Consider the following 24460-nt stretch of genomic DNA (forward strand, 5'->3'; position numbering starts at 1 on the left):
TCCTTGGGCCACTCTCCAATTTCATATATGGTGTTCATTAGTTTTGTCAGTGTTTTCAAACCACCTTCTCCCAGTAACTTGAGCACATCTCCAGGTACATCATCATCTCCTGTAGCCTTTCCCTTCCTCATTTCCTTGATAGCTTTTTCTACCTCACTTTGTAAAATATATGGCCCTTTCTCATCTGTATCTAGGTGAAATTAAATAAATTAAATAAACAATGTGCACTGTAAGACGGTTAGCATAAATACACATCATGGACACTAACATACTTGTATCGTAATATGCAAAAAATGGTTAAACTTCATAATTCTTGAAGTCCATCCTGTAATTTCTAATTAGATATAATACAGTATGGCACTAAGGTATAAAAAATAATGCAGATAGGGCAACGTTTGTACTTTTTGAAGTGCTTATTATGGAGATATCAAAAACAAAGAATATCTCAACAGTCATCATTGTTAGCATTATCTGAACCAAAAGGTCAAGGATTTTCTTAAATTTAACATAGAGTCTTCAAATCACAACCCAACTTCCAATTAGAAGCTATACTTCACAAGCAAAAATCATGGCCATTAATCCCACCCATAATTCACTGCACATGAGTAATTGTGAGAAAAATTATCTACTTGTATTGAAACCAACAGACGCAACACATGAAGCAGTTAATATTTCTCCAGTACATTATTTTACAGACTGTTGTATGCACCTCAGAGTAGATGCAACTTTCTGACATTACATACATAAGAGGTAGTTGTGAAACAGCAATTACTCGTATATTCAGTTGTAGAACACATCTTACGGTGAAGACATGTTAGCTATATGTGTGAACCTATAACTGTTCAATTCTCTAACTCAATCAGTTGAACACATTTAAGTTCCCACGTCTGTAATGAGAATATCCCTCTTCATAATATACCTGCATATTAAGATCTAAAAGTTTGTGATGATGGTAAATTGTTACAATTAATATGTTGTTGTTGGACATTATCCATCATCTTGTCTGTTCTTAAAAAAAACTGTCCTGTTTCTTTAAAAAAAAACAGGACAGTTTTTTAAGAATAGCAAGATGATGGATAATGTCCAACAACATATTAATTATAATACCTGCATAGGATCCATACCACTTGTAGTTCACTTGCCTGTGACATTACACTGGTAGCACAGGTCTCTTCTCATTATACCTGTCACATCATCGTGTCACAGACAGAGATTGCAAAATGAGTTTTGCCAGCATGTACCAGAACAATCAATTTTAGTTATCCTTGGCTTACTATATGCCGCATTTTGCCTTTGTTCTCCATTATCATAAACATGGTTAAAGAAGTTAATCTTTATTGCCTTCCTGTTTCACTTTCTGATCAGATGCAAATGTTGCAAAAACATTTCAAGCTGAGCTCAGGTCTGAATTGTTCTGTTTTGTTGCCTTAATTAAGGTATCTCAAAATTTTATAGTTTATGCCAACCAAAACACAGCAGATGTTTGATATAAGGTTACATCACTTGGGCATTACTTTAAAACATGTGCCTGTGCAGTTGTATTCTATGACATCACTGATCCACTGTAGGTCAGTGGAACTTCAGAACGGAAAACCTGTGGGAAAAAGAAGGGGAAGATAAGTGCACCATGCATCCATAAACTACATTTTAACTAGTCAAGCAGCACAATATGCAGTGAAACAAGCTTATGGACTTAAAGATGAAATTCAGATTAAGTCAGGTGAAGGACATTCTTCAGTATTTAAAACTTGGAGGGGATGCACTGCTCACAAGTAAGTTCTAGAATGCAGTCTTTCTCCTGGACAGTGGTAGGACAGAGAGGGTGAGTTAATGGAACCTTTATGGACTGTTAGCCATGAATAACTTCTGAAGGAAATCTGCAAGTGTTATGGCTATACAGTGGTGGCTAGTTAGAAATCACTGGTAGCAAAGAAGATGATGGATAAAAATCCTCATTTTATGCATTAGTTTTCCATATGTTTAATGTTAGGACATAGATGGTTCCAGTGGTTCTTGCTGTTCCTTGTTATAAGTCATACATGTTCCACTGCAATTTCATTATATGCAATGATATGACATTATCATGGCAGAACGATCATTGTACACTGAATAATCTGAACCAGACCTTAGTTGCATAATGAGTATTCACATTATTATTGCTATTATGATGCCATCATAGCACAAAAATCAGTTGTATACTGACTAATCCGATCCAGATCATAGCAGCAAAATGAGTTTTCATATTATTATTGGTATTATGATACTGTCATGACACAAAGATCAGTTGTACACTGAATGATCTGAACCAGATCTTAGTAGCAAATTGAGTTCTTGTATCATTATTGGTACTATGATACTTCACATCACAAAAATCAGTTGTACTCTGAATAATATGAACCAGATCTTAGTAGCATTATAAGTATTCATATTAGTATTGGTATTATGATTTCATGGCACAGATATCAATTGAACACTGAATCATCTGAACCAGATCTTAGTAAGCCATATGATGAGAATTCATATTATGTACTGGTATAGTGATATCATCATGGCACAAAGGTCAGTTTTATACCAAACAATATGAACCAAATATTTGAAGAAAATGAGTACTCATAATTTACCATCCTATAGCTAGAACAAGCACTGTATGTTACATATCCTATGTAAATTATGTTTTAGAACCAGGGTTGATAGGTTAAATGGCAATATAATCTTAATTTCCAGCAGAAATCAGTATGCCTTTCTTTACTTTGAGAAAAATATAGACACTAGCTAGTACAGAATCTACTCAAAACTGATGTCCCCATTCCAACATATTTCTTGAGCATGCATATGAATAACTAGAAAATTAATTCTGTTAAATGAAGCATGCCATTAACAGCAAGAAGTGTTCAGCAATCTCTGGACTCTTACTCTTCCTTTTTTTGTTTTGTACTAGAAATAGATGTAACATACACTGCTCATCTGTTAGTACTAACTAGTGTCAGAAGTGAGCATGTCTGCAATTTGATACGTGTAAGTGGACATTCTACATACATTAATTGTGTTCACTTTTAATATAGAGCATTCAGTTGAGGCACAAACATGCTTGCCATAGCATGGCAGTAGTTTACTGCTTGATTGTAGAGAGAACAGCACAGGGGTTTCCAGTGCATTGGGCACTGTGTACACAGAATTTAACTACTGAATACTATAAAAAGATGATGCAAACTTATCATATTTTGTAAGGACAGCTAAAATTGACCCCCTTCTCCCATCAAGCATTCCTCACAGCATGTAAACAAGTTTTGTCACACATTTTAATCTGAAGCAAATAATTGGTTGCAGACTATGTAGTAGCACTTTCTGAATGCCATGAGGAGTCTTGCAGTGAGGTATATGACTGAACAGAAAGTTAGTAAAATCCTTTTTAAAAGAGAAAACCTATAGGAAGTGCATTTTAAGGTTCATTTGCAAGTACCCAAAAGAACAAGTTCCCATAAAACTGCATATTTCATCAAAGCTTGTCAAAAAGCTCTGAACAACATGTCAAATATGTGATAACAGGAAGAATTCAAGCAGTATATAAAGAAAACGTTTGACATTCAGGCATGGTTAGAGATCAGATGACACAAGAAACTGGAGTTTGACTGGAATCTACATTCACACCCACAAGACTGATTACATTTTATCCACATAAAATAATGAAAGTGCATAAACTTAAACAACCAGATGATAAAGCAAGAATTCACTTTTGCAACTGGTTTGCTATGGCATGTGCACGATGTAATCATGGATCGAGAGCTACTAATCCTAACCAATGAGGCCTTACCTTAATTGTCATGTCAATACCCAAAGTGTATAAATGTGAAGTGAAGGAAATCCTCATGCCATTCAATAACTGTCACAAAAAGGTAAATTGTCCATGTACTTAACTAATTAAGCATTATGCCATGAAGGCATATGGGGGAGTGATATGCTCATACAGATCCATGCAACGAGTGTCATTACACATTGTAAGACTAGTGGTGTGGTGTGCTATAAATGCTTGATGAATTATTTGCTTCAAAACTTCAAAGTGTCAACAAACTTGTTTTATGTGCTGTAGTAAAAAAGTTCTCTGTGTAGAAACAGCCAGTGCCCAATGCAGGGGAAACCTCCCTCTACGGTCATACAGTAAAATACCATCACACCACTGCAACTGAACACATAATAATGAAGGCAATACTTAATAGAATTGACAGTTACATAGAGCGCATTATGGATAATAATGAAAAATTATCAGGCTGTACTCAGATTCAAAGCAAAAGGTGACAACCATTGGACATTCAGATGTTTCCTTAAATCAGGGAAAATAAAATTCTCTTATTCAGTTTGAGACTGGGTTAGTATGACTGAGCTAATGGTGTGGTTATCTCATAGGTTTATAAGGAATATGTATGGTCGTCTTAGGTAACATGTTTTAAAATGTATTAGATTAAGATAACTAGGCAAAGGGCCATTTGAAATGACATGTTACTGGAAACAAGAATTTGAATTTGTAAGAAAAAACTGAAATGTGAGTGTGGTGCTGATAGTATAATGGTTGAGTCAATTTTCAGAACTGCAAATGCACTGTGCTCAACGATTATATTGATTTGTTTCCTGAACATTGCTGTTATGTAGAATATTCTTATTTCTGCATATGTTAGGCCAGGGTATGAATATTATGTATAAGCATTTAAGAACATTGCATAATTTTAATTTTATATTGAGCTTTATTTTTTAATGTTTTATATAAACATTGTTTTACATCTTGTTACTTTAAACCAACAATGGATTATAGTGGTAGAAAGTTAACTTTCTTCATACACAAATGCAATAAGCCTGCCTCTTAATTCTACTCTGCCAAATTTGAATTTGGCAAAACTTGTTATGTCTAAGAAAATTTTACAGAAAGCAGTCCGTCTTTATTTTACAAGTACATTTTACAAATATATATTAACTGGCTGAAGCTGTGTATGTGGAATGTGAGATATGAGTAACTACAAGTATGATACACAACTTAGCCTTTCCAGTTGTTCCTTTTTTGAACATGGCAGGAATAAAATGCATGTTGTGAGTTCTCAGAAAGTTTGAATATTTGAGTACCAGTATGTATATAGAAGTACTTGTATTATTTTCTGCCAAGAATAGTGTGTTTTATGTACATCCTGAAAGAAAGAAGGTATTAAAGACCAATGAGTGCTGGAGGATTGTTGTATAGTGTTTCACAGGTGACCTCATTAGGAACACAGAGTTTGTGGGCTAGATCCAATGAGAAGAGAATCCTTAAATAAAAAAATGCTTCAAATTTTAAAGTCAAATTTGTATATATTGTGATCATTATTAATATTTGGAGCAATTACTGTTCCACTGTCTGTAACCATGTATGCTCTTGAGATCAGTTCTCTAGTTACTTGTTCCTTCATAGTAATGCTACTGCTTACAGACTATACTCACCTCTTCTGACTTTTCTATACTGCATTACATTGAACTGATAACTGACCCACAGACTCACTGTACTCACTATCTGAACAATGACTCACTGCTCACTCCACTGCTCTGCTGCACTGAAGTGACCTGGACACTAATGAGAACTTAACTACCTGTCACTTGTCACCTGTAGATAACTTCTAGCATATTTTCAGATGACCTTGGCCTTCATCAGCTGAGCAGTTTCCTGAATGTCCCAAAAAGATTCTCAGTATTTCAATTAAACAAGCAGCACATGCAGACCAGGCAGCACAATCCCACCATCCCTAATCCCACAATACTGCTCTCTCCCCTGGATAAAGTCCCAATCATTCCAAGTACACCATTACCATTTCCAGCTTGGGATGCTGCTGGATTCTGTAGACTACATTTCCGAGTCATGCAGTACAGCCAGGCTCAGTCTCCTTCATGGAATCATGCAGAGTCCTTCACCCTGTTGCTGGGCATAATGATGGATATTATGAAGCCATTCCATGAGGTCTGTCATATAGTTTGTTCTAGGATGCTCCTTGGAGGGAGTCCTAACCACCAGTTCACAGGACAGATATAGATCTGTCCCAATCACCATGCTGGGCATGGCCATGTGTGTGATCTCCTGGGTTGATACTCTGTAGGCCAGCATGAAGAGATGTAGTCTTTTGTTCCAGTCTCACTGGTTTTTCAGAACCTTCCTCAGATTCTTTTCTACTGCCTTCATGTTATTCCACCATGCCATCCAATACCTGGTGCAGAAGGTAGGTCCACATCTTGCAAAATCCCAGGTTCTGTAATATTTCCTACAGGAGTTCTGGCCTTGACTGCTGTGCAGTTCCCTCTTGACCATGAAATGGCATAAGAAGTTGGTCACCAGGACGTCCATCATTATTGATGCCTCTTGGCTAGGGACAGCATAAACCTCTAGCTGCTTGGTGACACAGTCCAGAATTTAAACAATATTCCAACAGTACCAGAAGTGCTTCAATGATGGTAGGATTACTAAAATCACTGTGTTCAATCAGGAGAGTAGTGTAAGTTTTGTTGAGAATGGTAAAGTTATCCCTGTGCTTAACTTAATTAAGCACTATGCTATGAAGGCATATAAAAGAGTGGATGTATGTATAGATCCACATTTTCTTGACCTCACCACTAATTGGAGATGAGTGGTCAGCTTCACGCCCTGGTTGTTTTACCCCCTGGGGAAAGAGCCCCCAGTACCCATTAGATAGAAGGTTGTGTAGACGGCAGAACCATTCTGGACGATGTGGAGAAGAGAATATTCTTGACCCTACAAGGATTCAAACTCCTGCCATCACATAGCATGGCTTGCCTTGTTATGTTTTTTACAGTTATCAGCAGATGTGAATGTATATAAATGGAGATTGAATGTTTTCCCTCCACTCAGATTTGTCTGCATTGCAGCTCTGAAGGTTGGACTGCATGACAAAGTTCTCCTGTTCATAGCCAGCCGATCTAATATAAATATTTCTGTATGCCTTCACTATTTCTTATCTCTGAGAAAGTCAGTAGATTGTGAATATGAAGAATGCTATATGTCAGCTGTGCTTTGAAGATATTACACAGTGTTCACATTTTCTGCTAATACGTACATATATTTATACTTTCAGTATTTAAATTTTACATGGAAATATGAATGTATCATGTAAACTTGCCTTCTTTCTCCAGCAACTGATGCTGGGTTTCCTCCTTGGGATATATATATATATACTTACATGCACAGCCAACCCAGTTCTGTGAATACCAGCTTTTAACATGTAGGGTCCACCAGCACAGGCCCTCCAGGGGTATGCACTCATTTCTTTAACACTTTATTGTTCTTGCCTCTCCAGTGTTTCATATTCCATTTCCTGAAAAGACTATGTTCCTCTGTCCTCTTCCACTTACATCCCTTTCATTGGCCTGGTCCAACGTCATAAACCGGTTGCTCCTCAAACTGCAGGTCAGTTATTTCACAACAAGAAACCTTCCACAATAGGAAAGGATATATGATTCTTGTTTGCCAAACGAGAAACAGCCCCTTTGTCCATTTCCACATTCCATAACTGCTGTATCAAAACGCTGCTGTTTCGGGAACTCAGGTACTATCAAGTATTGTTCTGTTTTCGGGGCAGTCCTTACCCAATCCATAATAGAATTTCCCACCAGACAGCCCACAGATCAGCATTTAAGTTGCTACGAATTCTGGCCCCTCTCTATTCTTTGTTGAGTGCTTTTGGAGCAAATGTGGGTACATATCACAAAAAAGTCGCCACCACCACTCCTGCTCATTTGCCAGCATTTCTCTCTATTTGTCCACCCAAACTACGTAATCTGTTCCATCTGCCTCTCTCTCATCTATCTATATGATAGATATTTATTTATTTCGTCTCTATAGACCATTGTTACATGATATAGGACAAGTCAGTTACTGTACATTGGCTGATTACAATAAGAGAATAAAGTTACAATACTTAAAATTGTGTACAAGGGTTAAGATTTCATATAGTGTGAGGTGGAATCCATATTAGGTCCCCTCGGCACATCAGCTTTCATATGTCCTATTGTACCTATACTGGTGATAATGCTTATGGAGAATTTGATGGAATGAGTACTGGAAGGGGAAACCAAAGTACTCGGGGAAAACCTGTCCCAGTGCCACTTTGTCCATCACAAATCCCACTTGACTAGACCGCAGCAGTGGGAAGCCAGCGACTAACCGCTTAAGCTATGGCACGGCCTTTGAGATAATATTGGTGAATTTGGTGATAGCACTGGTATAACGTTTCACTGTAGACTCTACACTGCAGCATCTCATTCCATCTGTTCTCCCTTCCTGGTGCAGCTTCTTGGCATCTGCAATCTCTCCAGAGTAGCCCATTCAGGTACATCTCCGACTGTGTTATCTTGGTTGCTGGAAGAATTAAGGAAAACTGCGCAGTAAGGATTCCCAAAACCGATTATTCATTAATTATGTGATTATAATTGTTTAGTGTTTGTCTCACACGAGAGATACTAATCCACTTTATAAAAACAATGATCAAGTAGGTAAGTTTTCAAAGCATTTTGAACTTATATAGTACTGGTATTGGTTTAATATATCGTGGCAGATGATTTAGCAGTCAAAGTCCTACATTGTTAAAGTTGTTCTTGCATAGACTTGTATTACATGGGATGATGTGCAAGTCGTCTTTTTTCCTTGTGTTGTACGAGTGTAATCCTGAGTTGGTTGTGAAATCATTCGAATTGGATTTTATGTATATTAGAGTTTCGTATATGTACAAAGATGGTAGAGGTAATATATGAAATAATTTGAAAATTTGTTTACAACTAGTCGTTTTTGGGACCTGGATCATAGCTCTTATAGCTCTCTTCTGTAATTTGAAGATCAATTTTGCGTTTACTGAGTTGCCCCAAAATATCAGTCCGTAACAAAAATTGGAAATGAGCATAATATAATGTGCGGACAGTCTCTAGTCCAGTCACTCTTCTAACTACCCTTAGGCCAAACCATACTTTACGTAAGTTGTTCGCTAGCTTTTGAGTATGCATAGTCATCTTAGATGCTTATCTAGCCAGACTCCCAGAAATTTTGAGTGATCTGTGTAGTTGATGACAGTGTCATAAATCTTTATTGGAGGGCATTCAAGTTTTGGTTTTTGAGGATGATGGAAGGCTATTGCTATTGTTTTCTCTTTATTAATAGTTAATCGATTTCTCTCAAACCACTCTGTGATTTTGTTTATTGTTTCATTTGTTTTCCTTTGAATTTTGTTAGCGATATTTCCTGCTATAAAAATGCTAGTATGAACTATATACGTTGCATATTTTTTATTCAGAAAGCGGCGAAAGCAGGGAATATGAACGTCAAATTGTGTCATACAAGTTGAACTAGCAAAGACCACAGAAGCAAATGAAGCAAAGACGGTGCGATTGAAATCGGGCGGCTAGAATTTGAAATTGAATGAGAAACAAAATTAGGAGAGGTCGACGATGATATTTCGGAGAAATTACTCTCTGTGCTCCATCGAGACTATCAGCTTCAATCTTACCATGGATCACTATGCTGACCAACGTGGGAAATATTTAATGATCCGTGATTAGAACCATGCTTGGTTTAAATTGTTAGTATAGGTTGGTGTAGAAAGTATGCGTATTATTGTGTGAGTGTTTCCGTTTGAATTTTCTTCTGTTAGACGAGTTATTGCGTATATTCGTTACAGATGGCTGGTATTTCTGTTGCAAAATCATGGCAAGTAAGTATTTATGATCTAAAATCAGTTGATGTAAGGACGGTCGGCAGTGTGACGGAATAATTGTTGGGGCTGGTACCACCAGATGCTGAATACCTTCAGAAACTCGTACCGTTTAGCAAATTCAGGAATGTCCTATAGCAGAGAAAGGCAGACCCCTTTATACTTCGTCTAACGACTTTTAATTTATATACTCTGTTACTGAAATTATATTTGAAATGTGGTTGGTTTTACAATTGAACACATTTAACCGTACATATGAGCCTTTTGAACCAGATGTTTTATACAAGGCCAGAAGAAATAATTTCAGCAGAACCCATTCCGACTTTCCTAATGCCCTTACCCGTCACTGAATTAAATTGTAGGAACAGTAGAAGCCTAGACGGCTTCATAACCATTACTCTTTGAATAGCAGCTTACAGTTATTCTGGTTAGAAAATTTCGTATGGAAATTGAGATTCAGCACTGTAGTTATGAAAGCCCAGCACTGGACACCATGATGAATCTATTTAATTTACACCTTCACATCCTATTTCTTGCAGTATCTGTTTTTCAGTATGTACATTGTTCTTACAAGAAATCTCTTCCTTTGAATTTTTCTGGCAGTAATTTTATATACATATGTTGTGTTACTGTGTGCTATATGTCCCACAGTCTTGAGTTAATATTAACTGCTAACAATAGTAGGAAGGTAATTCTGTATTTTAGCATCATGTTGCAATTGTTTAACTTAACATTCATGTATTTATTGTCCGTCAGTATTACAACACTTGTTTATTCACTACTTAATTTTAACACTTTGACACTACATGTATAATAACAATTTAATGACATAATTGTAACATATCAAGACACCTGAAGATTGCAGTTTGGGGCCAAAACATGTAGTCTCAAAGTGTATAATGTTAAACTAAAATTAAAATTAAGTAGTGAATAAACAATTGTTGCAGTATTGATGGATGATAAATAAATGGACGTTAAGTAGAGAGGTATTTACATTTCAGAGCTCCTTACTATGTAATTCTGACTACTACCCTCTTTCTTTCTTTCTTTTAAGCGCTTGGGTAGCTCAGTCACTACAGTGACGGGCTGGATGGTCGCAATTTGATTCTCAGCAAGGGCAAGAGATTTTTTCTTCTTCACAATGTTAAGCCCAGCTGTGAGGCCCACTCAACCTTTTATCCAATGGGTGCTGGAGTCTTCCTCCCCCACCCTCCCCCCTGCAGAGCGAAGTGGCCGGAGCATGAAGCTGATCACTCACTTCTGTCCAGTGCCAAGGTCAAGAATGGTGGAGATATACCTCCACTCCTCCATATGTCTTCATGGAATGCTGCTAAATTAATTAAGCACAAGGGAAACTTTATGTTGATCTTTGCTTTTACTTCCTCTGTCTTAGGTTCACTTGTTCTCTTCAGCAGTCTATATTACTCTAACATACTTCTGTTATTATAAGCTCATTTTAAGTTTTATTTCTTGCAGACTTTTTTATTAAACTTTGTGGTATCCATATTATCAGCATAAATACTAGTGTTGTAAGTTTTCTTCAAGGATAGTTTAATAGCCTGTAATGCAGTGAAGTAATTTTCTCTGCTTATGATTTCCTTTTATTCATAGGTTATCAGACCACATGTACCAATGATAAAATTCAGAAAAGGAGGTGCCTCAGTCACAGGTAAGATTTGTATTTTTCTCTATACTGCAAAACATAAAGGCTACACTTTATTGCATGTATGTTCACTATCAATAAATCTTCATATGAAACTGAGGAAGTTCAACTTAAGATACTGCTCTCTCCTTATATTATGTTGACGTTCTGTTTGAATCTGATCACTACCTGTGATTTATACCTTCTCAATTGTGCAATAGCAATTTCAATCTCAAAGGGACTAGGATCCGGCACTAATGGCTCAGCTGTATGTATTTCTATGTGCCTAACATCACTGACCCTATGTACATTCAATAACAGAGAAGTAGTTCTTCCACCGATTCAAAATGTGGGAATCTGGAAGCAGATCTCCATTCTCATCCTTCTCTTAAGTTACTTCTAGAATGATAACCCCTCTTAAAGTCATTTATTCCTCTATATAGGTATCTAATATTCTTGTTCTTACTGTTCATTGCAAGCTCATCAATTTTGTCTTTCAGATATTCCATCTTTTTATTCCTGAAATACCTGCTGGTTTCACATCTTATATTGTTCAGATTGTCCCCATTTATTTAGCTTGAGTCCTGTAACCATTGCAGTTTGGCTTCTTTCCTTTGATCTAATAATTTTGAGCATCCTTCATCAAACCATGGCTTGTGTTTATTCAATTCATAATAACCTAGGCTCTTTGCAACTGAAATTTTTATATTCTCTCAAATAGTTTCCCAAAGCGGCCTCCATAGTCTAGAGGTAGCGTTCCCACCTCATGGCTCATAGTACGCGGGTTCGAAAACCCAGCGGAGGTCGTCGAATTTTTAAGAGCCGAAAAATTCAGGGAACAAGTCCTCCGGGAGGGACTTTAAGCCGTGTGTCCCATGTCGTAGCTTTACGGCACGTAAAAGAACCTCATATCTCCAAAGGAGGTCACTGAGCCAAATTCAAGGACGTTTCCCGCCCAACAGTAGTCTCTAATGCCTCTGATAGATGGGGGAAGCATTCTAGACACCACCAAGCCAGTGGAGGCGAACTCGCTGGCTTGGCGGGACTGATGGTACGCACCAATATCGGTAGGGTATAGAGACTGGTAGAATATCATAGAGGGAAGCACAATGGACCAATACTGGTCTAAGTGCATGGGGAAACCCACCCTCTCCAATAACTAACTAATAGTTTCCCAAGCTCTATTAATATCCACCTCAGTGTCTAAAGTTTTCCAGAGCTGTGAACGTATTTGATATTTCAACACGATACTGCTTTTTACCCTCTACCTCATTTAATTTCTTGAGATTGAACCTCTCCATATGAACTCTGTGCATTGTATGTTTACTCACTGTCAGTCTGTTCCTAACTTTAGCCACCACCAGATAGTGGTAACTTCTCAATATGCTGCCCTGAATGATCAGACATCAAGCATACTTGAATGCCATCTCCTGTATGTCAAAATATGGTCAATTTGGTTGTGCGTCTTTCCCTCAGGGAATGTCCACGTAAGTTTATGTATGTTATGATGTGGGAACATTGTACTTTTGCCAGTAAGTCTTTTAGATGTGGCAAAGTTCACTACTCTAACGCCATTATCATTACTAATTTCATGTAAACTCTCATTCCCAGTTGTTGGTTTGAAAATGTCTTCCCTACCTACTTCGGCATTGAAATCTCTAACAAAATGTTCATATGATAATTAGGGAATTTATCAAATACATGTTTTAGTTCTTAGTAGAACCTGTCCTTAATATCATCGATGTTGTCCTCTGTTGGGACATGAACATTCAGAACAATGATTATCACACCAGGGACTTCTTATTGTATATGACATCCTATCAGTATTTTTTATTTCTAGTGGGGTGGGACTAAGTCCCTTGTACTGCGACCACTTCTGGCCTATTGTACCAGCCCCAGATGATAGGTGAGGGTGATTGTGGAGCAATTGGTGGAATGAAGATTGGCGGGGGAAACCGAAGTACTTGGAGAAAACCTGCCCCACCGCCACTTTGTCCATCACAAATCCCACTTGATCAGACCCGGGATTGAACCCAGGCCACCATGGTGGGAAGCCAGCAACTAACCACTTGAGCTATGGTGCAGCCCTTCACATCCTGTCACTAACAAACTGTACTCTCGTTAACTGCTGATATAATTCTCTTATGTATGAAAAAACCTGTACATAATTGATGATTTTTATTCCCTTTTCCATAGAAAAATGTATATTCGCCTGCTGGTTCAGTGACACGCCTGTCTCATCTGACCTCCTGTACTTCCACTAAATGTGACTAATATTTTGATATTTCTTCTGCAACTGTCCTAGGTGAACCAGCCCTGTACATACTTCTAACATTCCAAGTACCAAATCTCATATGCATTTTCTTTTGCTTATGTAATTTATCCAAAGAATACGTCCCGGTCCGAGTCTTCTTGAAATATTTAACAAGCTTATTTTTTGTGGTGAGGAGTTGTTAGCCCAACCCTCAAGCCAGCGGATTACCCCGTGTCGGCTGTCCATGACTGCATATGCAATATATTCTTAGGTACCCTCCATATCTGGAAACTGTCTCCTTCATCCACAACCTGAGGACATGCCATGGTGACAAGGGTCCCACATAACATGGGTACAGGTAGTGAATTTTATAAGATCACAGGCTTTGAATTCTTAATTTGTTTTGTTATCATGCTCTGGGATGGGAAGTGGACAGGACACAACACACTCCTCCTTCACACCAAAATAAGATGAACAGCTCTCACTTTTCTCTTTGAACTTTGAAGATAAGCTGAGTTTTTCTTTGTGACAGGAAGCATGTGTCAAGAGTCATTGGTTGATTAATTTTGGCTTATCAGGTTGATCTATTTTACTGACATCTTCAGTCAGTTTAATGAGCCAGAAGGTAGCCAGACTGCTACAATTTACTGTTTCTGGCAAATCAAAGGCAATAGAAATAAAGGTCTGATGCACAGCAACAGGTAGTGTGCAAAGAAATTTCAGTACCCATTAATCATCTGTAGTTTCATGCTGATATGATGAGTGATATTAACAGTAGTGCTGTGACCTGGTATCTACTTGCAGTAATTACATTCATCGAAATTTGTCAGAAGATAACTGGATTGGAAACCCATTCTCATTTGAGGAGATAATGCCACCATCAGTCAGTAAGAAAGAAAGGGAGGAACTGATAAATGTTTCTTGTGACATTTCATAAGTCATGTTATGCCGCAAATTTTGAGACTGGAAATCAAAAGCATTGCCTAAACATTACGAGAGCGTTTCACAGTAAGTAGAGCAGTGATGGCCATACATAGGCTGTGGAACGCGGTCAACAAACATCTTAGTCAGCGGAGACGCGTAATCGCTCCACCTTGTAAGTGGCGTTTGTAAACCACTGGAGACCACAAAATTACAAAATTCAAAGAGGGAGGCACCACGATTGCCCGCGATGAGTCGAATTTAGCCAATTAGAATTTACTGTTTTAGAAATTTAGGACAAAGGGAGGAGTAACTTCCCTCCTTGTAGTTGGAATGTCAGCAAGTCGGTAGTATAAATTACTGAATCAATGAGACTGGAGGGACAATTTTTAAACGGAATATTCAGCAATCAGCCGGAGGCTCTGTTCGACCAGGGTACCACAAGATGGTGGATGGTGACAGTTATCTGCATCTCTATTTCAAGTAAGTCTCTTTGCTCATATTAGCCGTGTTACTTAAAATTCAGTGTTGTTGTTATGAACTTGAAGTACAGTCTCCATTGTGCCCTATGAGCACCAGGGTAGAAATTGTGTAGAGAGTGACAGGCAATGGAGGGAAGCAACAGTCTCACGGCATCACCCCCGAGAGGGAAATTAGAAAGGGAGTAACGAAACGGTGTTATGTAAACTGGCCGAAGTCGGCCCCTCTTTATTGTAAATAAGTGTAAATAGATCAGTGTACTTAGGGTAGGATGTACACAGGGAGTTTTGATTCACCCCACCACAACCAACCTGTCCACGACCTATCCAGAGCGATCCTGGCCCAAGCAAAGTCAGAACTGACCCAGGCAGTCAACGGCAGCCGGATGCAGCAAACATCCTAACTGAAAGGGTGGCGACTGAGTAGAGTAGTTTTATATTATCAGCCCCCCCCCCTTTCAGGTATAACAAGTCATATTCTGGAATTTGCAGTGTTCTTTATTTGGACTGCAAGAAGATGTGAATATTAATTTGAGGCTCAATGTTCTGCAGTTGTTTATATTGTGACGTGGATGGCGCAACAGGAAGTAGGCGTCATGTGAACTCTGCGTTTTTGCAAGTGGTGTCACATATCCCCACTCCTTCCATCATTACGCAACGCTTGGTAAACACCCCCTTCCCTCGTGGTGACATAACAGCAGAGCAACTGTGTCAGGCAACCATTATCGTGGTGACATAACCATATAGAAGCCGCTGCTGCTGCTATGGTAACAGGGCCAATAAACGCTCCTCCTCCCCCCCCCCACGGTGACGTAACACATGAAGTTATTTGTCGCGTCACATGCCCAACACGTGACAATATTAAAATGAAATTCAACTTGACACGGATTATATTCTATAAATTAGACTGATACTTCTTGGAAACAGGTACCTATGCACTAAGAATGAGCTTGTTCATATGACACACATGTACCTGATCATTCTTCAGTTATGTTACAGAAGCATTATGAAAATAAAATGTACACATTACGGGTCCCCCCCCCCCAAAAAAAAAGGCTCAAACACTTTGTAAGTGTTTCATCAGGCACCAAGCACAAATTTGAGAACCACAGAATGTAGAGTGATTATCTGTTCTAGACACACAAGTCTCTGGAACATCAGCATCTCAGCATGCTGCAGGTTCAGCTGGAGCAGGCAAGAAACCCCAAGTTACTTTAAGACCTGTAATTGAAGACTACCAGCTTCCACTACGGTATCGCAGGCAGCCAATTGATGAAAAAGAAATTGCCTATATCAATGTATGTAAACTGTAATCTTTTCTAAATACACAGAGTTGTGAGAGTGCCTAATTTTGGAAATTGGTATTATTGACTATCACAGATATTACAAAACAGCAGTGAAAAATAACTTGTAAAGTATGGAATGAGGAATGAAATTAAAGTATTGTAAAACTGCTGTCATGATCCTTTATGTATCCAGTTACTCAATTTTTTTTCAGAGAGGTGGACCAGAGTGAATCAGGAAGCTGCATGAGAAGACTGTAAAACAGCACCTACCAGTTGTGATTAGTTTTGCAACACCAGATTTTAGTGCATTAATTACATATATTAGTTTATTGTGAGGAATGTAGAAAGTATTTGTACATTGCAGAGTCTGAAACAGTGATTGTTGATTTTGTATTATACATAAATAAATTATTTTTGGGTTATACAAAATATTGCACTATTCAGTATGTACTTATAGTTAATATTGTACTGAAATTGTCACTATCCCAAATTTACCTGTGTAATGCAAGAATGTGAAACATATATCTGGAACCAACTGAATAAAGGTGGAACCTGAGCAAATGAGGTGCAGTAATAATTGTTAATCGTTGTGTTAAGAAAAAACAAGATATAATTGCATAAATCAAACGCAATTTCCGTGTACGATTGAGTCGCATTGAGATCTGCTACGAGAACTGTCAGAATATTGTTGCCATTACTTAAACTGATTTTCTTATGTAGTGTGTTACATCCTTTTTCTGATTTTAATACTACTTATGTAATTTCAGTATGAATAAATTGTGTTTGCAGTCATTTACTTTAAAAAACAACACTAGATATTGATAAGAAATGGGATGCCATAATGTTCTTGAAGCACTGCACAGAAATCAGCACCACAAAGTTACTTGCCCAGTTGCCCCCCCCCCTCCACAAAAGACATTAAAAAACGTATTAACAATATTTGTTTTACACATTGTTAAGCAGTTTATGTTAACAGAGAAATAATAACGTTCACATGCCAGTCTCATGGTCATGAGAAACTGAATTTCCAGACAACGGAGCATGCCTGTCTTCTCACAATTACGTTGCCGCGTGATTTCCAAGTGTCAGCTGTACAATAACGTGATGTCAGTGATTCATTTGGTTCTTAAGATGGCACGAAAGGTTGAAGCTGTTAATTTTGTTTTCGTGCAGTTAACTGGGCAAAAGCCTGGTATATATGACAAACGCCACCCAGACAATGCTAGGCAGAACAAAACAGATTTGTCTTGGGGAAAGAATATCTGGGTCTGGATCCAGGTTAAGTTTTTCCGAAACAATAGAAGTGCCTCCGTTTAAACTGTCACAGAAGAACGGATGCACCAAATGTTTTCCTAAAATATCATTTTTTTCACATATATTTCCGTCTTAAATGCAACTATGTAGTCATCCTTCTTCCACAGTACGTTATTCGGCTGTGTACGGCCATCATCAGGTGTTTTCTATCTTGCTAAAACTGTTGTACTGTATTTCAAAATTTCCTTACGCGATATTTCCTGATGATTAAAATAAATTAACCTTAATTAAAGCAAATTAATTAACATCCCAATAATGGCCTTATGGTCGTTGTCCCCTTTCCTCACGCCGTCTCAACCAGCCGAAACTACCACAATATTATGACAGGATCAATATTATCATCTTCCATTGAAGAAGGTAAGTGCAAGAAGCATTACGTTTGACGGACATAACCACTCAAGACGCTCAAGACCTCAAGACGATGTAAGCAACATACGTTTCCTCAGCGAGCGCCTGCCAATCTTGAAATCGGCGACATTTCTCGGAAATTTCCGTTGCGTTGCGGTTGCCTGTTTCCATGGTATGCCCTCGCCCTAAAGCGGTGCCGTATGACGAATCCTCTCCGTGTCTCCGTACTTGCTCGCCATGGCTACCACAGTAGCTGGAAGTATACAACACACTACGTGCACTTTGCACTTCGACTGGATCCGTGCTCAGTTCAAAGTAGGAGCTGGAGGTTACGTGTGGTGTGTGTGTTTTCTTGAGTGTTTGTCTACATTATCACATTGATCTGTATGTAAATACAAAAGAAAAACGGTAATGCGTTATATACGCTTCGAGGAGAAGGAGTAATTTTAACCATGGGTTACAAAGTCCTGTTTTTTATTTTAATTGTGAGCCATGTGTGTTATAGTGGTATGGAAGAAGAAGAAGGTGTAAAATATGCAAATAGATGTGAAGGTAACATAGTTTGAATTAATGCACAATCAGCTTCAGTAACAGGTGAAGCGTTTGTAATATGATTGAAACGCTTTTTATCATGTTATATACCATAAAATTGCTGTTTTCGGGGGCCTACAGTACTTTGTAATGCTTATTTTTTGATATTGCAGTTTGTAAAATATTAGCAACGGAATTGGAATCAAGATTAGATGAAACGGGGAAAACGCACGAAGTTTTGGAACTTGGTTATTCTGTAGATGATGTGAAGCCGAAGCGGAAGACCAAATACCATAAATCGTAAGTGCCAGAATTGACCAAGTCATGATACAGATGCCTCGCATTGACAGGAAAGAGAGCATGTTGAGTAAGAATATGTCGCATTCAGAAAAACCTAGAAATGCAGTATAGGTGCAGAATATTTTCTCCAAAATAAATACACTTCAGTTGACCACGTATGCACACTGGATTATTTCTGTATACATTTATATACCACGTATACACCATACACTATCAGATACACGATTACAGTTATTTCTTAGTAGTACAGTGTAGTCATCTGAGAATAACTCTAAAACTATTGGCCTCTTGGGTGGGAGAAACAGATGATTTTCATGTTATCATGGTCCATACAGATCTGTACTAGAAGCTGACTTGACAGACAAATGTCTGTACATATTACAGTTTCACCCATTAAATCATTTAACAGTCATCAGGAATCATGCCTATGCATTATGTGCCATCTGGCTTCTGTTATCTTGTATGGTCCCGGTTACAGGGGTTTTATGACAGATTAAAACCCTAGTCTGCTGTGCAAGGTGTCTGAGGGATTTTTGTGGAGAATGTTGAAGTCTAGCACTGATTTCATCCAATTTTTCATCACTCAGCATTTTGATTTTATTCTTTCCTTGCCTAGTAACTATCCTGTATGTATTATTTTTGGAAGGCCAAAGGGTCAGATTTTGAGTCCCAATAGGATCAAGAATTTTCAATTAATTTTGTCCAGACCTGCTCTGGAACCCATCCAGCATCCTGTCCAGTGGGCATTGTGGGCTCTTTCCCAGGGGGTAAAGTGGTTGGGGCATGAGGCTGACCACACCTCCAACCAGTGTTAAGGTCAAGATAACATGGGTCTGTACATCCACTCACCCATATATCTTCATAATGTAGTGATTAGTTAAGCACAGGGACCACTTTACCTTCACCTTAAGACTATATGAATAGTTTTCCTATTTGAAAATTTTTCATCTTCATATTTTTTTCGTGCAGTCACATTTCATTTAGGTACCATACATGAACATTTGTTCCATTGTGTATCACACACTGGAATTTAACAAGAAGTAACAAACCTGATTGAACATTTAACATGGTAGCTGTCCACTGATTCATTGCAGTGATGCTGCTGGGATCAAAATTTTTAATAACCCGCCATCTGATCTCAAAGGTCTTATGAATGAAAAAGCACGATTTAAAATAGCACTGAAACCATACTTAAATACACACTCATTCTGCTTTGTTGATGAATACCTATTGTCTAGGAAATAACTTACGTATCTTTAAATAGCCTTGTGTGTAGTCGTTGTATATTCTTGGTTTCTCTTGTGTGAGAACTCCATTGGAACTGTACATATGTTTTGTATTTATATGACATATTCCACATCCTACAGTCATTTTGACTAACTTTGGATGCATGTAATGTAATGTAATTGATAGTAGCCCAAATGATGCCTCATTTCTGAGATTCCATATGATTTTCAGATAGCTCTTAGATGGAGGCACTGTAGTAATCACAGGCAAACTTACTACTTTTGTTACAGAATATTTTACCTTGTTAAGAAATGTGTTCTTTGATTTGGAATGCCTGTTTCGCTAGTCATGGGAAGTATGATATTTTTGGGGACATTTTGAAACTTGGATGCATTGTTATGCATCATCTGCACTAGAGTATTATCCTGGGTCACAGCGTGCATGGCAGGAGATATTTAATGGGCCATAGTGTTAGCAGTTAACTGCAGGGAATTTGGGAAGTATAAGGTGTGATGTGTCTCCTATGGCTTCTCCTACTTAGGTCATCATAAGCGGTCTCCATAGTCTAGAGGTAACGTTCCCACCTCATGAATTGTGGTACGCGGGTTCAAATACCCGGTGGAGGTTGTCGAATTTTTAAGGGCAGAAAAATTCAGGGAACAAGTCCTCCGGGAGGGACTTTAAGCCGTGGGTCCCGTGTTGTAGCTTTACAACACTTAAAAGAACCTCATATCTCCAAAGGAGATCACTGAGCCAAATTCAAGGACGTTTCCCACCCAACAGTAGTCTCTAAGGCCTCTGATAGGTGGGGGAAGCATTATAGACACCGCCAAGCTAGTGTGAACTCACTGGCTCGGCGGGACTGATGGTACGCACCAATATCGGTAGGGTATAGAGACTGGTAGAATATCATAGAGGGAAGCACAATGGACCAGTACTGGTCTAAGTACATGGGGAAACCCACCCTCTCCAATAACTAACTAACTAACTAAATAAAACATGAACAGTTTTTTATATTAAATCCCCTTTAAAATTTTGCAGTCTCTAGATGGGTGCTGTTTTTGGAAATGCTCAAACTCTTAGGTCATTTTCTAGTCACTTCTTTGCATCCCAGTAGTACTTAGTTCTGAGTGTAGTATCAGCATAATTTTAGGTGTACCTTTTCATTGCAGCATATGATACCTATTCATCACAGAATTTGAATGCTGAAAAAGAGTGCAATGTGGGGATGATTAGTTGATCTGTGCAAACATGCAATCAAGCAGAAGGTTTCCAGTAGATGCTGCAAATAGTCTGAAGAGCGGTATTGTATTTTTCCTCCAGAAGTTGGGAGTTATTTTTTCAGTTAATCTGCAGGATGTTCCAGTGTTTATTACTCGTATTACTTTTTCTTTTGTACTTTAAGCAACTACAAAAGCCCAAACACCTGTTCTACTTCTTATGTGCTATGTCATGGCTTGGATGGAAGTCTTAGTTTGATGTGGAAGAGCAGGGCTGAACTAAATTCTCAGGGCAGGCTGGTTGATATAGAGGTAAAACATGTTATGAAGAAATGCAAGGACAATAATCTCAAGTCCAATAGGAAGCACATGGCAAGTTGGAAGGAGCCAGTATTCAGTGATCACATTATGACATGCATATAAATAATGGGAAATGTAATTATTATGAGTCTTGTCTATTTGAAAATATGATTATTTATTAATAGAAATATTTCTAGAATTGTATGACAGCTCTAAGTAGTGACTTAAGAATAATTATGGCAGTTTCTGATATACTACGTAGGTCGTACTGAAAGTCATGAGCAACTTTTTTTTTTGCATGCAACCTGGGAACAGCAGACAAAAGAGAGTATGGTGGTAGGTGGAACCAGCTGTTGTGTTAACTTTGAGTGTCTTGTGACGTCAACAGCTTGCATCACGTGGCCAGTATCACTCCTAACAAAATGGCCGACAACACTTTGTTATTTTGCCAGCGTGCTGTCATCGAATTTCTTGTGAAAGAGGAAATCCCTGCTGCAGAAATTCACCAGAGACTTCAGCGTGCTTATGGAAGTGTGTGCATGGGTGGGAGCAGTGTTCGAAGATGGTGGAAACATTTTAAAGATGGGAACACCAGCATCGAAGATGAGCCTCGGAGCGGTCATCCTCAAACAGCCTCAACTGAACACAACAAGGAAAGAGTGGATGAGATTATTCAAGATGACAGGCGTGTGACTGTGGACACAATAGCCCAAAAACTTGGAATAGAGCACAGCGCAGTACAGGAGACGATTGAAAGCTTGGGCTATAGGAAAGTTTGTGCTCATTGGGTCCCGCGGTTATTGACCGAAGATCACAAAGGTCAGCGAAAAGCCATCACCTCAGAACTGCTGCAGAGATATCGACACGAAGGCAGTGATTTTTTGCTCTGTATTGTGACAGGTGACGAAAGCTGGTTTCGCCATTTCGAGCCTGAAACGAAACGGCAGAGAATGGAATGGCACCATTTGCATTCTCCATCAAAAAAGAAGACAAAGACAGTGCCATCAACTGTGAAGGTGATGGCCACAGTCTTCTGGGATGCAGAGGGGTTTATTCTGGCTGAGTTCCTGGAACCTGGGCAAACCATCATTGCTGCTCGTTATGTCCAGACGCTGCACAAGCTCTGTTGTGCATTGTGCGATAAACGTCCAGGACGAAACATCATCATCCTGCATGACAGTGCTCGCCCCCAAGCCACTCGCCTCACATTGGAAGCAATTGCAAAGATGGGGTGGGAAGTTCTTCCACACCCCTCCTATAGCCCTGATCTGGCATCCTCTGACTACCATCTTTTCAGATTTGTGAAGGATCAGCTGCGTGGACAATGTTTTGAGATAAGGGAGGCAATTCAGAAAGCANGACTTTCAGTACGACCCTCGTATTTTTGACCAACTGTGAATATTTTACCTATTAAGTGACTTCTTTATCTTACTTCTTACTGCTTAAAGGACTGCATTGGGGTCACAAAAATTAACTGCCTTGCTATAAATGTTAGCTCATATGCCATAATAATTGCCTGAGGTCATTTGCATGTTATTCCTACACCAGTATTGCTCTTCTGGTTCGTCTGTCTGTGTATGTATGTGTGTGTGTGTGTGTGTGTGTGTTTGAAGCCATTCTTCTTCCGAGTAGTTGTGGGTATGAATCATTGAAGGATGAGTACTTTAAAACTTTGCCCCCCTCCCCCAACATGGTTATGGCACCATGTAGCCTGGTGGGTGTCATAACCCAGAAGACCACAGTATGAGTCTTCACTGCCTCAAAAAACTCAAATGTTGTATATGGAGAGAAGTTTCTCAGATTCTGGATTCCGAGTTCCAGATAAAAAAAGATCACATGAAAATGAAGAAAATGTAGAAATGAAGGAATAAAAGATTGAAAGTAGAAAGATAGAAGGAAATGACATGTTTGTACAGCGTGTGGGATGTCATTATATGAAGAGACAACCACTTGTTGAACTGTTCTATAATATTAATTTAGTTTCACAGTATACACAGATGCACTTCGGTAGCGGTCAGGGATGTTCTGGGCGTTTAATGCTCTGTAGTCGCCACGGTGGCGCCAACCATTGTCCTTAGGTATAATGTGTAGGGCGGATGACCAGGAACTTTCTGAGTGGCAAGCTGTGCCATCCCGCAACATGGCATTGAACTCGGCTTCGGCGATAGCAAGTCGGTCTGATACCATTCGCCGTGGTCGGCAAGTTACTGGTGGGCCAGGTATAGTCCGGATGTGATGGACAGTGTTGCGGTGTACTTCGCACTGGGCTCCAGCTGGGCAGGTGAGGTCCGGGAATTTGGTGAGGAGGCTGTCGACTGGTGTGCCGCTACTGGTAGTCTTGACTCTACAAATCAGTGAGGTGGCTGATTGTGCCAAAGAAGACAATAGTGTGACTGTCCAGTAGGCAGTTGTTTCGGCAGTCCACCAGGAGGCCAAAATGGGAGAGGAAGTCTGTGCCAATGAGTGGCTGAGTGACGTCGGCCCCTATGAATCGTCACGTGAAATCACAGCATAGTCCCAGGTTGAGGCTAAGAGGCAGCCATTCGTAGGTGTGGATGGTGGTGCCATTAGCCACACAGATGTCGTAGCTGACACATTTCTTGTGCCATGGGATACATGCATACGTCTGAACCTTGCGCTTTACTGATCCTATCCATGACAAAGAGGCAGCCGTTGTTTGGGGTTCAGACATGTGCCACTGTTGATGTCCGCTGTGTTAGTTTTCCTGCTGGTGGTAGGTTCAGGGCTGCATACACTTGTACCCAGGCTCTCTAGTGGCGATGGTACCAGCAGAGGGTGGGCGTAACGTCTTGTGAGGGCGATCTGCTGGCCGAGCAGTGGTTCCTGGAGTTGGAGAGAACACGTTCCAGCTCGGTGTTCAGTTTTTCCACTTGGCGGCGATGATCTTCGACATAT

General features: G+C 39.2%; 2 protein-coding genes across 2 annotated transcripts in view; both read left to right on the top strand.

The window, feature by feature from the left end:
* The first annotated feature begins 9559 nt into the window (after nucleotides 1-9559).
* LOC111863641 (28S ribosomal protein S36, mitochondrial) lies at nucleotides 9560-16861 on the top strand. The gene is made up of 4 exons (XM_023850138.2): nucleotides 9560-9722; nucleotides 11334-11391; nucleotides 16156-16316; nucleotides 16517-16861. Exons 1-4 carry the CDS (start codon nucleotides 9690-9692, stop codon nucleotides 16532-16534), a joined length of 270 nt encoding a protein of 89 aa, XP_023705906.1. The 5' UTR covers nucleotides 9560-9689; the 3' UTR covers nucleotides 16535-16861.
* A 1391-nt stretch (nucleotides 16862-18252) lies between these two features.
* LOC111863623 (protein canopy 4) overlaps nucleotides 18253-24460 on the top strand; it is a 20232-nt gene continuing 14024 nt past the window's right edge. Inside the window, exons 1-2 of the mRNA XM_023850113.2 lie at nucleotides 18253-18518; nucleotides 18671-18797. Of these exons, the coding sequence (XP_023705881.1) occupies nucleotides 18419-18518; nucleotides 18671-18797 (227 nt within the window). The 5' untranslated portion in view covers nucleotides 18253-18418. The remainder of the gene's footprint in view (nucleotides 18519-18670; nucleotides 18798-24460) is intronic.

Source organism: Cryptotermes secundus, unplaced genomic scaffold (assembly GCF_002891405.2).
Source record: "Cryptotermes secundus unplaced genomic scaffold, Csec_1.0 scaffold99, whole genome shotgun sequence".
In the NCBI taxonomy this organism is placed as follows: Eukaryota; Metazoa; Arthropoda; class Insecta; order Blattodea; family Kalotermitidae; genus Cryptotermes; species Cryptotermes secundus.

What these genes read in the sequence shown, in the direction of transcription:
- LOC111863641 (XM_023850138.2), top strand. Translation starts at nt 9,690, where the DNA reads ATGGCTGGTATTTCTGTTGCAAAATCATGGCAA. An exon ending in CTGTTGCAAAATCATGGCAA is followed by an intron (nt 9,723 to 11,333) that starts GTAAGTATTTAT and finishes TTTTATTCATAG; the next exon opens with GTTATCAGACCACATGTACC. An exon ending in AGGAGGTGCCTCAGTCACAG is followed by an intron (nt 11,392 to 16,155) that starts GTAAGATTTGTA and finishes TATCTGTTCTAG; the next exon opens with ACACACAAGTCTCTGGAACA.